The 13,515-nt window shown below is 64.8% G+C and overlaps 1 protein-coding gene across 1 annotated transcript in view; it reads right to left on the bottom strand.

Moving 5' to 3' along the window:
• Positions 1–7,584: 7,584 nt before the first annotated feature.
• The window catches only part of LOC138841593 (collagen alpha-1(XX) chain-like), a 35,997-nt gene continuing 30,066 nt past the window's right edge, over positions 7,585–13,515 (bottom strand). The window contains exons 29-38 of the mRNA XM_070042382.1: positions 11,140–11,235; positions 11,016–11,069; positions 10,876–10,929; positions 10,034–10,087; positions 9,226–9,297; positions 8,679–8,714; positions 8,524–8,590; positions 8,308–8,433; positions 7,932–8,009; positions 7,585–7,664 (exon numbers count right to left, since the gene is read on the bottom strand). Coding sequence (XP_069898483.1) covers positions 7,936–8,009; positions 8,308–8,433; positions 8,524–8,590; positions 8,679–8,714; positions 9,226–9,297; positions 10,034–10,087; positions 10,876–10,929; positions 11,016–11,069; positions 11,140–11,235 — 633 coding nt within the window. The 3' untranslated portion in view covers positions 7,585–7,664; positions 7,932–7,935. The remainder of the gene's footprint in view (positions 7,665–7,931; positions 8,010–8,307; positions 8,434–8,523; positions 8,591–8,678; positions 8,715–9,225; positions 9,298–10,033; positions 10,088–10,875; positions 10,930–11,015; positions 11,070–11,139; positions 11,236–13,515) is intronic.

The following is a 13,515-nucleotide window of genomic DNA, read 5'->3' as shown; positions in this document are numbered from 1 at the left end:
CAAGTGCTGTGTCTCCTGTGTTGCGTTGTTGTCTGTATGCAGTGATCGAGTCTTGTCCTCTTGCAGGGCCTTTCGGGCTCAAGGCCGGTGCCCCAGGGTGGGCTGCCTCGGGCGCCTGGCTGGCTGACGCTCATCGTCAAGGCCAGCGGGCAATCTAGGCCTGTGCCCGCCTCCTTGCCAGCTCACACCGGGCCAGTATTTTCCTGCCCTGGATCGCCCCAGGGCTTGGCCACCTCTGTAGACCGGCGGCTCACCGCCTGCCGTGGGCCCTCCGTGGAGCCCTGTGTGAGGCTGCGGCTGCAGCCCTCCCGCGCCTCCCACCTCGGGCAGGCCGTGCCCGCACCGGAGGCCTCCCTGGAGGAGGTGCCGCTGGCCTCTGAGCAGTGCGGAGCCCGGGCGTCCTTCCGTGAGGGGCAAGTCCTGGCTTGGCACCGCCCACGGCGCTTGGGCCCGGCGCTCTCCCCACGGGAAGTCCAGCAGCCACGTCCCGGACAGGCCACGGAATCACAAGCTGACACCACACGTGCAAGGCAGGTTCTGCGGACACATGGCCACGTGGGCCCCCGAGCTGCCACCGGGACTCCGACTGCCTGGGCTTCCCTGGGCGTGTCTGCTGGCACCTCGGATTCGCCCACAGCCTGCACACTGGGGAACACAACTGTATGACAATCTGTGCTCTGACTTGCTTTATTCTTATTTTGGTCTCTTCTAGTTCCGGCTAGAAAAATGTCAGCTGTAACCCCCAAAATTAATTTCTTGACCACAGCGGAGAGCACGCTGCTTAGGACCTAATACCCGGCAGAGTGTGTTTGTGTTGGGATTTAGAAGATAAGGCAAAAACGCTTTCTGTGCCTGTGCCCTTCGCACCCCCCATTTCCCTAATCCCGGCTGACATTTCCTGCCCTGGGCCTGCCTCTCGCGAGCTGAGGCCAGGCTGCACGTCTGTCCCATCTCAGCCTGTGGCCCCGCCCAGCACCCCGCCCCAGAGGCCGCCTCTCTCAGAGCTGGCTGGTCAGCCAGCGGGGGCTTGGGTTCCACCATGGGGTGCCCTCCCTACAGACTTGGGCATCGCCTGCTGCTGCAGCAGTTCATGTGCACTTCTGTGCACGTGTGTGCTTCTGTGTGGCCATGCATGTTCTTCTGTGTGGCCATGTGTGTGCTTCCATGTGGCCATGTGTGTGATTCCGTGTGGTCATGTATGTGCTTCCGTGTGGCCATGTGTGCTTCCGTGTGGCCATGTGTATGATTCTGTGTGGCCGTGTGTGTGATTCTGTGTGGCCGTGTGTGTGATTCTGTGTGGCCGTGTGTGTGATTCTGTGTGGCCGTGTGTGTGCTTCTGTGTGGCCGTGTGTGTGATTGTGTGTGGCCATATGTGCTTCTGTGTGGCCATGTGTGATCTGTGTGGCCATGTGTGTGCTTCCATGTGGCCGTGTGTGCTTCTGTGTGGCCATGTGTGTGCTTCCATGTGGCCGTGTGTGCTTCTGTGTGGCCATGTGTGTGCTTCCATGTGGCCATGTGTGCTTCCGTGTGGCCATGTGTGTGCTTCCGTGTGGCCATGTGTGTGATTCTGTGTGGCCATGTGTGCTTCCATGTGGCCGTGTGTGTGCTTCCATGTGGCCATGTGTGCTTCCGTGTGGCCGTGTGTGTGATTGTGTGTGGCCATATGTGCTTCCGTGTGGCCATGTGTGATCTGTGTGGCCATGTGTGTGCTTCCGTGTGGCCATGTGTGTGCTTCCATGTGGCCGTGTGTGCATTTGCGCATGGCGATGGTTCCATCTGTAGCCTGGCATACTGGGGAGAGATGCCCCTGTCGATTCTATTTGGGGCTTAGGAGCCACGCGGCCGCGAATGCGTCTTGAGGAAGGAATTTTCCTGGCGGATGCAGAGCAGGCTGGGTGAGCAGCTGGGGCTCATTCGCTGCTGACGAGCGATTCTCAGCACCAGGCCCCGGTGCTCAGCCCAGACCAAGGATTCCTAGGGGCTTTGCCAGCCTAGGGGATTGGTTCCCTCACTTCAGCCTGAATTGCACTCATAATGCCGTGAGGTTTCCATGGCTGGTGTCTCTTCTTGAAGATGCCCATTGTCCTTTGTCAAGTTTCCTCTCTTGGTAGTTGGAGACCTCTCCTGCTGACCTAGCTCTTCTGAGCCTGCCACATTTGGAGGCCCCACGGCTGCTCTTGACCACCATTCCTCACGCACCGGGAAAGAACAAGATGTTTTCTATTGTTCCAAGAAATGTTCTAGAAATGCTGACCAGGTGCGGTTGAGCATCCGCCGTGCTTGGGTCTTCCCTGCCCTTGTGGGTTTTCTCTGTTTTCTGCGGAGTCCCGAGCTGCTGTCCCAGGGTGGTGGTGCTCCGCCCCTCGCCCCGCCCCTCGCCCCCTTGCTCCGCCCCTCGCCCCCTTGCTCCGCCCCTCGCCCCCTTGCTCCGCCCCTTCGCTCCGCGCCTCGCCCCGGCCCTCGCCCCGCCCCTCGCCCCCTCGCCCCGCCCCTTGCTCCGCCCCCTCGCTCCGTCTCCCTCGCTCCGCCCCCTCGCTCCGTCCCTTTGCTCCGCCCCTCGCTCCGTCCCCTCGCTCCGCCCCCCTCGCTCCGCCCCCTCGCTCCGCCCCCTCGTTCCGCCCCCTCGCTCCGTCCCCTCACCCCGCCCCTCGCCCCGCCCCTCGCCACCGCCCCTCGCTCTGTCCCCTCGCTCCATCCCCTCGCTCCGCCCCTCGCTCCGCCCCTCGCTCCGCCCCCTCGCCCCGCCCCTCGCTCCGCCCCTCGCTCTGTCCCCTCGCTCCATCCCCTCGCTCCGCCCCCTCGCTCCGCCCCTCGCTCCGTCCCCTCGCTCCGTCCCTTTGCTCCGCCCCTCGCTCCACCCCTCGCTCCACCCCTCGCTCCGCCCCTCGCTCCGCCCCTCGCTCCGTCCCTTCGCTCCGCCCCTCGCTCCTCCCCCTCTCTCCATCCCTTTGCTCCGCCCCCTCACTCCGTCCCTTTGCTCCGTCCCCTCGCTCCGCCCCTCGCTCCCTCTCTTTGCTCCGTCCCCTCGCTCCGCCCCCTCGCTCCGCCCCTCGCTCCGCCCCTCGCTCTGTCCCTTTGCTCCGTCCCCTCGCTCCGCCCCTCGCTCCGCCCCTCGCTCTGTCCCCTCGCTCCGTCCCCTCGCTCCGCCCCTCGCTCCGCCCCTCGCTCCGCCCCCTGGCTCTGTCCCTTTGCTCCGTCCCTTTGCTCCGTCCCCTCGCTCCGTCCCCTCGTTCCGTCCCCTCGCCCCGCCCCTCGCCCCGCCCCTTGCTCCGCCCCCGCCCCGCCCCTCGCCCCCTTGCTCCGCCCCTCGCCCCGCCCCTCGCCCCCTTGCTCCGTCCCTTTGCTCCGCCCCTCGCTCCGCCCCCTCGCTCTGTCCCTTCGCTCCGCCCCTCGCTCCGCCCCCTCGCTCCGCCCCTCGCTCCGCCCCTCGCTCCGCCCCTCGCTCCACCCCTCACCCCGCCCCTCGCTCTGTCCCTTTGCTCCGCCCCCTCGCTCTGTCCCTTCGCTCCGCCCCCTCGCTCTGTCCCTTTGCTCCGCCCCCTCGCTCTGTCCCTTCCCTCCGCCCCCTCGCTCTGTCCCTTCCCTCCGTCCCTTCGCTCCGTCCCCTCGCTCAGCCCTGTGTGCTTTGGAGCGTTTTTTTTTTTCCCTTACCTGTCCTGAGGTTTGAACTCAGGGCCTGGGCGCTGTCCCTGATCTTTTGCTCAAGGCTAGCACTCTATCACTTGAGTCACAGCGCCACTTCTGGCTTTTTCTGTGTATGTGGTACTGAGGAATCAAACCTAGGGCTTCCTGCGTGCCAGGCAAGCGCTCTACCACTGAGTCGCCTTCCAGCCCTGCTTTCAAGCCTTATGACCGGCTTGGCACCACCACATCCTCGCTTCTCTCTCTGGCTTTGAGCCCGCCCCGAGGCCCCGAGGCCTCCCTGGCTCTCCTCTGGCTGGGCGTGAACCACCTCCCTCCAGCCCTGCTGCTTGAGCCTCGGGTCTGCCTGAGACTGCGGTGTCCCGTCAGCACTGCACTGATTCTCTCACCGTGGACTTCGTGGCTTCTCCTGGTAGAATCTCCTGTGGTCTTTATCCAGCATGTGCTCGGGGCTGGACGTGGGGTTGTTCCCACGTGGAGCTGGGCAGGCCATCCTTAGCAGGCTCGCCGGCTGCGCGACACTGGCCTCTGTTTCCTCGTTGGCACTACCATCGTGGCTGTGCCGCTTCGCCCCGCACCCGGCCACCCAGGGCGTGTAGTGTCAGCCGTCCATGTGCCCTCGGCCTCCCTGCGCCCTCCCCGCGTGCTGCCCGGCCGCTTGCGTGCTGTTGCCCTGGAGGGCTTCCATGCTGGCTTCTCAGTGTCTTCTGGCCATGGCTGCAAGGCGTGTGCTTTTGTAGGTTTTGGGTTGCTACCCCACACAGGCCCTTGGCAGATGCAGGAGTTTCTTGTCTCTCGGCTCGGTCCTCTCCTGCTCTTAACGCTGTCTTTTGAAGAAAGGCTTTTAATGTTGATGAAGTATCATAGTTTTTCCTTTCCTGTACACTGCTTAAGAAATCTGCCCGCCCCGAGGATCTGTGTCTATGCTTTTGGAAGTACAGCGTTAGTGTTTACACTCAAGTGACTTGATTTTGAGTGTGTGTTTGTCTCGGGAGTGGGCCTCACACACTCGGCCAGGCTGGTCCTGAGCGCTCAGTCCTCCTGTCTCTGCCTCCAAAGGCCGAGTGTTCAGATTTGCACGACCGCAGCCCAGGGGCTCCTGTGTCTTCCAACGGTCATTTGTGGATTCAGACACTGGGGTGTTTCACTGTTGGGCCACACCACCAACCCTTTCCCCGGCGTGCCCCACACGGCCTGTGGAGGGCTGGTGAGGCTTGTAGGCCCATTTCGGGTCTAGGATTACGTGATCATAGCTGAGGGAGAACACAGCTTGTCTTACCTTTTAATGAAGATTGAGAAGCTGAATGAATGAAATGCTCCCAGGGAGACACAGCAGGTTCCTGCCCCGTCACGCGGCTCAGGTGGGCCTGAGCAGCTGGTGAGTGTGGAGTGAGTGCCTAGTGTTCTCTCCACGTTCATTTTGTCAACATCTACCCCCGTAAAGGTCAGGTTTACAGATGGGCTGGTGTAGATGCACACGCCAGAGGCACACATGTGCACACGCAGACAACACACGAGTACAGACATCAGCATGTGCAAAGGCACAAGACACATGTCCACGCACTCACGCAGACGTGCACGGTGTTGAGTGTGGACATGTTCACAGGTGCACACACGTGTGGGGCGGTGGTGTTTCTGGAGTGCTTACCACAGCCTGGCAGGCTCTTGGGTACGCCGCCTCCATGCCAGCTCCTCCAAGGCTGGTCTCTGAGGGGCAGGAAATGGTGCCACGCCATCTTATCAGGACCATGGGGGGTTGCAGGGAATCCACGGGTCCAAGTCCACTGAGTCAGGAGCTGGGACTCACCAGCATAAGCGATTCACCTGTCCATGACCTCCACTCCTGACTCTCCTGGACCTCACCTGTCCATGACCTCCACTCCTGACTGCTGGACCTCACCTGCCCGTGACCTCCACTCCTAACTGCTGGACCTCACCTGCCCGTGACCTCCTCCACTCCTGACTCTGCTGGACCTCACCTGTCCATGACCTCCACTCCTGACTCTGCTGGACCTCACCTGCCCGTGACCTCCACTCCTGACTGCTGGACCTAACCTGTCCATGACCTCCACTCCTGACTCTGCTGGACCTCACCTGTCCATGACCTCCACTCCTGACTGCTGGACCTCACCTGCCCGTGACCCGCACTCCTGACTGCTGGACCTCACCTGCCCGTGACCTCCACTCCTGACTCTGCTGGACCTCACCTGCCCGTGACCCGCACTCCTGGCCTTCAGGCCTGGCTTATCTGCAGCTTGCTCTGACATCATGGTGTGACCAGCTTCCTCCCTCCCTGAGTGCGAGCCCACCCCAATGCGCGCCCCCCTTCCTGTCCCAGGGAATGGCCAGGCCCACAGCACCCCAAATGATCCCGCTCCCCAGCTAGGCCTGGCCCGTGACCTGTGCCCGGGGTGCTACAGGGCTGCTTGGGCATGCCTGCAGGGATTCTGGCCGGCGCCCCTCCTGCTCCTGCGTGTGCTCGTGAGTGAGCAGCGGCCGGGCGAAGCTTCCTGAGCCACGTGGCGTGACGTCCAGGCCTCCCCTGCTTGGCTCCACAACGCGGTGGCGCCTCCTCGGCCTGCCAGGCTCTGCCACGCAGCCCCCAGGGTGCGCTCACCAGCAGTGTGCCCTCCGTGCCCCCGGCACAAGCCACTCCCCACCAGGAGGCCAGCAGAGGCTGGGTGACGCGCGGTAGACGTTAGGATCTGGTCTGGGGTGGGGACAGAGGTAGGACCAGGTAGAGGGCTCTGTGTGCATCCAGCTTACACACACACACACACACACACACACACACACACACACACACACACACAACTAAAAGACCTGGGGACGGGTGGGCACCCACAGTGGGGCTCTGACCCTGCAGTGCCCCACGCACCTCTGTCCTGACCCCCACCTAGGACGCTGTGTGTCCTGACACACGCCCTGCCCCAGCCTCTCCCCTGGTGATGCTGTGTATGTGTGTGTCCTGACACACGCCCTGCCCCAGCCTCTCCCCCGGTGATGCTGCGTGTATGTGTGTGTCCTGACACACGCCCTGCCCCAGCCTCTCCCCCGGTGATGCTGCGTGTATGTGTGTGTCTTGGCACACGCCCTGCCCCAGCCTCTCTCCCTGGTGATGCTGTGTGTGTGTGTCCTGACACATGCCCTGCCCCAGCCTCTCTCCCTGGTGATGCTGCATGTATGTGTGTGTGTCCTGACATACGCCCTGCCCCAGCCTCTCCCCCGGTGATGCTGTGTATATGTGTGTGTGTCCTGACACACGCCCTGCCCCAGCCTCTCCCCGGTGATGCTGTGTATATGTGTGTGTGTCCTGACACACGCCCTGCCCCAGCCTCTCCCCCGGTGATGCTGCATGTATGTGTGTGTGTCCTGACACACGCCCTGCCCCAGCCTCTCCCCCGGTGATGCTGCGTGTATGTGTGTGTGTCCTGACACACGCCCTGCCCCAGCCTCTCCCCCGGTGATGCTGTATGTGTGTGTGTCCTGACACACGCCCTGCCCCAGCCTCTCCCCCGGTGATGCTGTGTGTATGTGTGTGTCCTGACACACGCCCTGCCCCAGCCTCTCCCCCGGTGATGCTGTGTGTATGTGTGTGTCCTGACACACGCCCTGCCCCAGCCTCTCCCCCGGTGATGCTGTGTCCTGACACGCGCCCTGTGGACACGGTCCAGGCCAGGCCCTCACTGTCTGGGAGTGGAGGGCACCGTGGGGACCGTGGGTGGTGGGCGGGCCAGGGCTTCACTGTCTCGAGGCAGGAGGGGGTCTGCGGCCGCAGGCGCCCAGAGGACGGAGTGGAGAACCCTGCGGGGTGTGGCGGAGGCGCAGAGCAAGGCCCCTTCCCAGGACGGGCCCGGGCGGCGCTTCTGCAGTGACATTTATGTGAACTCGGAGGGCTACAAAGACCCCGGCTTCCCTCTTCCCGTCTGCTCCTTCCCAGGTCTCCACGCTCCGTGCCTGTCCAAGCCCAGGATGAAGCATAGGAGGAGGCACAGGGCTAGCCAGGGTAGTACCGCGAACACCTGGAAGGAGAGAAGGTGACACTTGGAAGACCTGGACACCAGCTCAAGACCTGGCAGAGGCCTAGCTTCCCCCAGAGCCCGGCTCAGAGGCCCGGATCCCTCCAGAGCCCGGCTCAGAGGCCCGGCAGCACCTTGATGATGCTGGCCTTGCTCTCCACTCCCCTACCCTGTACAATCCCGTAGTTTTCTGTCCCCTCCGGGCATGTCCCGCCCAGCTGCTCCTCCTTCTGGGACATGTTCCTGGAAGACGCAGTGACCAGAACTCACCGGTTCATCCGAGGGGGGCTGGGGGCTGGCTCCCCCCCAGCCCGGGGCTGCCCGTCTGACCGATGGCTGCCGGCTCACCTGGGAGGATGGGGGAGAGCGGGGGGGGTGCTGCTTCCCCTGCCCCTCTGGTCTGGCTGGGGCACTGGGGGCCGTGGTGCTGGGGTGGACGGCAGGTCCAGCCCTCAGAGAGCTGAAAGCTTAGGGCAGCAGCTCATTGGGCTCTGAGCCCCGTGCGCTCCCATCACCGGCGCCGGGCCGGGGCATGGGCTCCGGGCGCCCAGGCTGCCCAGTCCCCTGAGACAACCTCGGGGGGCTTCAGCTGACTCCCGACAGGAAGCAGGGGCCCCCACTCTCCACCCTGGCGGGCGCCTGGCACCTTGATCCTCGCGGCTCCTGTCCGGGGACGTTGGTCCAGGCCCGCCGGGCTCCGCGGTCCCCACCAGGATGGGCATCGGGGGCCTGGCGTTCTCGTGGAGGAAGGAGTTGAGTCTCCGCACGTGCACTGGGAGAGGGTGGGTTTGGTGGGCGTCGGTGGGCGTCAGCCAGCCCAGACTCACGCCCAGGACGCAGACAGACAGCCTGCCTCACTCACTCTGAATGGCCGACTCGCAGGCCTGGCTCACCAGCTGGAAGATGGCGGTGAGTGACTGTGGCTCGCCCTGAAAGGAAGCCATGGCTCTGAGACCCGTGGCCGGTGACCGGGGCGCCCCAGCGGAGCCCAGCACCCCGCTTCTCAGCCACACCCACCTTCTCTCCGCGCTCCCCTTTGGGCCCCGGCAGCCCCTGTGGCAGGAGGCAATGCAGAAAACGGTCAGCAGCGCAGGTGCCGCAGGCTGGGACCCCCATGCAGCCTGGGATCCCGGCCCAGGCCAGGCGGAGCCAAGGCCCCAGGAGCAGAGGCCGCTGGAGGCCCCACGGTGGCCCCATGGGGAGCGGCCTGGGGCCGGCTTGCGGCAGAGCAGCGCCCCCACGGGGGGCTTTGCGGCAGGTGAACATTGGAAGCTCGGGGTCTCCGCCTGGGGAGTGTCTACTCGCTCCCTCCCCTCTCCCCCAGCCCACCAGAGCCAGGCCTGAGTCAGACACCGCCACCTCTGCTCTCTTCAGTCCCTTCCCCCACTGAGCTGCTAGAGCCCCCGACCGTGCCACAGCCAAGATGCCTGCCAGGGTGCAGAGCCCAGGATGTGGCTTTTGCCCCCCCTCTGCCCCCCAGCCTGGAGGGGCACAGCGCAGGCCGGGCCTCGGGAAGGGAGCCCTGAGCCTGCACAGCCCTCTGGCTGGGCAGGAGGCCACTTACCGTGGGTCCCACGGCCCCTGGGGGCCCTTGCTCCCCATTGGAGCCCCTGCTCCCTGCCAGGCCCTGGAGCCCCTGCAGGGATGGAGAAGTTGGGGCTCCATGAGAGCCTTAAGGGAGGCGACCCTCCAGTCTGGACCTGAACATCCAGCGCCCCTGCCCTGGTCAGCAAAGCCAGGCACCTGAGCCTGCCCCAGCCCCTGCCCCTCTCTGGGCCCAGGGCTGACCCCGCCCCTCTCCGGGCCCAGGGCTGACCCCGCCCCTCTCCGGGCCCAGGGCTGACCCCGCCCCTCTCCGGGGCCAGGGCTGACCCCGCCCCTCTCTGGGCCATGGCTGACCCCCATTCCCCAGCGGCCTGCAGCATTTCTGCACTGAAGAGTCAGTCTGTGCTTGGCTGACCAGCAGGGCCCAGCACCCCCTCAGCTGCGCCCTCCCCCATGGAGCCCTGTGGGGTCCCAGGTGAGCCTCAGCTGCCCAGAGACCCTACCCTGGGGTCCCATGGTACTGAGCCCAAAGCAAAGACCCCGGGAAGCCCAGGGGGCAGCTTCCCAAGCCTTTGGGCTAACCCGGCCCACCTGCCCCCTCCTGGCCAGCCAGGACCCCCGCGCTCTGCCCTGTGGAGTCGGGGTACAGGTGCGAGGGGGCTGTGTGGGGCTCCAGGAATGAGCGCCCGGCACGGGCGCCGAGCTCCGGGCAGATGGAGCCCTGCAGAAGGTGCGGTGGAGGCGGCACGCCTCAGGCCACCACGGAGCGGCGGCCACCGGTCCCTTCTTCCCAGATTCCCACCTGCCGCGGGGGGGGGGGGTCCTACCCTGGGGCCGGGGGATCCAGGCAGGCCGGCCGGCCCCTCCAGTCCTCTCATTCCCTGACAGACAGAGGAAGGGCAAACTCACCAGAGTCCCACACAGAGCCTCACCCTGTGATGGACGCAGGCGACCACCCCAGAAGGTGGAGTTGGCACCCACTTGTTCCCTCTAAGCCCTGCCCATCCCCAAGCCCCTGGACAGCGCAGTGCTTGTCCCAGGTGCACAGGCCACGGCCTCCCCTCCCCCCATTCCCACAGCCTCCATCCACGGCCTCCCCTCCCCCCATTCCCACAGCCTCCATCCACGGCCTCCCCTCCTCCCGACTCCCACAGCCTCCATCCACAGCCTCCCCTCCCCCCATTCCCACAGCCTCCATCCACGGCCTCCCCTCCCCCCATTCCCACAGCCTCCGTCCACTGCCTCCCCTCCCCCCATTCCCACAGCCTCCATCCACGGCCTCCCCTCCCCCCATTCCCACAGCCTCCATCCACTGCCTCCCCTCCCCCCATTCCCACAGCCTCCATCCACGGCCTCCCCTCCCCCCATTCCCACAGCCTCCGTCCACGGCCTCCCCTCCCCCCATTCCCACAGCCTCCGTCCACGGCCTCCCCTCCCCCCATTCCCACAGCCTCCATCCACGGCCTCCCCTCCTCCTGACTCCCACAGCCTCCATCCACAGCCTCCCCTCCTCCAGACTCCCACAGCCTCCATCCACAGCCTCCCCTCCTCCTGACTCCACAGCCTCCGTCCACAGCCTCCTCATAGCCTGACGCCAAGCCTCTGTCCCTCACTGCCCCCAGGTCAGCTCTCCCCGTCCACTCAGTGCCTTTGGGCGCAGAGCCCGTACCTTCGGCCCTTGGAGGCCGGCTCTCCCAGGGGTGCCTGGCTGGCCAGGGTGGCCCTGGAGGGAACAGAAGCACTGGGCAGTGGCCAAGGTCATACCAGAGGAGTCCGACCTGTGCCCCGCCACAGCCCTGCGCAAGGTACCTGCGCGCCCACGAGTCCGTGGTCCCCCTTTTCTCCTTTGACCCCTGGCGGACCCTGGAGGGAAAGGTAGATTGGGCAGCGGGGGAAAGGGAAGGGAGGAGAAGGGGGGGAGGGGAGCACCTACCATGGGCCCCTGGATGGCGCGGCCCCGGGTCCCCGGTGACCCCTGCTGACCTCCAGGGCCCTCTGGCCCTATCTGCCCGGGTGGCCCTGGCTCTCCCTGGAAACAGGCCGAGGAGAGGAGGACTGAGAAGGCATGTCCCCTGCGTCCCAGCCGCGACGCCCCCCGTGTCACACACAACCCACGTCCTCCACACACTTTGTCATCTCAGAGGCCTGCAGGGCCCGAAGCCACGGCACGGCCACGCATGTGCACGCGGGGCTGCACCGCGAGGCTGGGGAGGATGACCAGAACAGCACCGTGTCCAGCAGACCGGGCTTCCTCCACGCAGCGCCCGCCTGGGGTGAGGAACTTGTGCGCGGGGAAGCTGCGGGTGGAGGGCTGTGGTGATGACTCTGTGTGCATGTGTGTGCGTGTGTGTGTGCGTGCGTGCGTGTGTGTGTGCGTGTGTGTGTGTGTGAAGCTGCGGGTGGAGGGCTGTGGTGATGACTCTGTGTGTGTGTGTGTGTGTGTGTGTGTGTGAAGCTGCGGGTGGAGGGCTGTGGTGATGACTGTGTGTGTGTGTGTGTGTGTGTGTGTGTGAAGCTGCGGGTGGAGGGCTGTGGTGATGACTCTGTGTGTGTGTGTGCGTGTGTGTGTGTGTGCGTGTGTGTGTGAAGCTGCGGGTGGAGGGCTGTGGTGATGACTCTGTGTGTGTGTGTGCGTGTGTGTGTGTGAAGCTGCGGGTGGAGGGCTGTGGTGATGACTATGTGTGTGTGTGTGTGTGCGCGTGTGCGTGTGCGTGTGTGTGAAGCTGCGGGTGGAGGGCTGTGGTGATGACTATGTGTGTGTGTGTGTGTGCGTGTGTGTGTGCGTGTGTGTGTGAAGCTGCGGGTGGAGGGCTGTGGTGATGACTCTGTGTGTGCGTGCGTGCGTGTGCGTGTGTGTGAAGCTGCGCGTGGAGGATAGGTGAGAGGAACCTGGGGCACGGGGAAGGCAGTCCCATGGGATGGAGAGCCCCGAGCTGTGGCGGGCTGCTGCTCTGAAGGGAGCTGCCGCAGGCGGGGTCTGCAGAAGCTGGAGCCGGCGCCCACCCCCTCAAACCAAGCCCTAGGAAATTCCTTCTAGAGGTTTCTGGATAGACATGTACTACTGTCAGCCTAAGGAATAGCTTTTGAAGTTGGTCATGAAGCCCCAAAGCCACAGAAGACAGCAACAACGTGGATGGGGGTGGGGCCCAGGACAGCTCGGCAGCCCTCCTCCTTCCCCGTGGACTGGCTGGGGGGGCAGACCCCCTCCTTCCCCGTGGACTGGCTGGGGGGCAGACCCCCTCCTTCCCCGTGGACTGGCTGGGGGACAGACCCCCTCCTTCCCCGTGGACTGGCTGGGGGGGGGCAGACCCCCTCCTTCCCCGTGGACTGGCTGGGGTGGCAGCCCTCCTCCTTCCCCGTGGACTGGCTGGGGGGGCAGCCCCCCTCCTTCCCCGTGGACTGGCTGGGGGGGCAGACCCCCTCCTTCCCCGTGGACTGGCTGGGGGGCAGCCCCCCTCCTTCCCCGTGGACTGGCTGGGGGGGCAGACCCCCTCCTTCCCCGTGGACTGGCTGGGGGGCAGACCCCCTCCTTCCCCGTGGACTGGCTGGGGTGGCAGCCCTCCTCCTTCCCCGTGGACTGGCTGGGGTGGCAGCCCTCCTCCTTCCCCGTGGACTGGCTGGGGTGGCAGACCCCCTCCTTGCTCCTGTGGCCCACTGGGGAATGAGCTCAGGTGCTCTACCACGTGAGCCACCCTGACAGCCCGTTTTGTTCATTAGGACGGGGCCCTCCCCTGAGCCCAGGCGGGCCTGAAGCACAGCGTTCCCATGCATGCTCCTTGAGTGGCTGAGATGACAAATCCATCACCATGCAGACCCATCAATTGAGATGGACTCAAAATCTTTTCTTCCTAGGTTGGCCTCACACTACAATTCTTTGGATCTCTGTCTGTTAAGTACCTAGGATTATAGGCAGGAGCCACTGTGCCTGGCCACAACCTCACCTGCATCTGTACCCTGCGCATGCAGTGTCACGGCCTAATCGTTTCTACAACAAGGAAGAAGGGTGTGTCCATGCTGGCAAGGGAAACTCACGAGAGGACACCGATTCCTCATGTCTCCACAGACACGGCCTACGCCTACAGAGAGAGGGCACCACCACAGAACACACACCTGCACAGAGCACACACCTGCACAGAACACACACCTGCACAGAACACACACCTCCACAGAGCACACACCTGCACAGCACACACACCTCCACAGAACACACACCTGCACAGCACACACACCTCCACAGAGCACACACCTGCACAGAGCACACACCTGCACAGAACACACACCTCCACAGAACACACACCTGCACAGCACA

Source organism: Dipodomys merriami, unplaced genomic scaffold (assembly GCF_024711535.1).
Source record: "Dipodomys merriami isolate MVZ:Mamm:240054 unplaced genomic scaffold, mDipMer1.0.p SCAF_322, whole genome shotgun sequence".
Lineage (NCBI taxonomy): Eukaryota > Metazoa > Chordata > Mammalia > Rodentia > Heteromyidae > Dipodomys > Dipodomys merriami.
The sequence above is the reverse complement of the archived record's forward strand: the minus strand, read 5'-3'. Positions and strand labels throughout refer to the sequence as shown.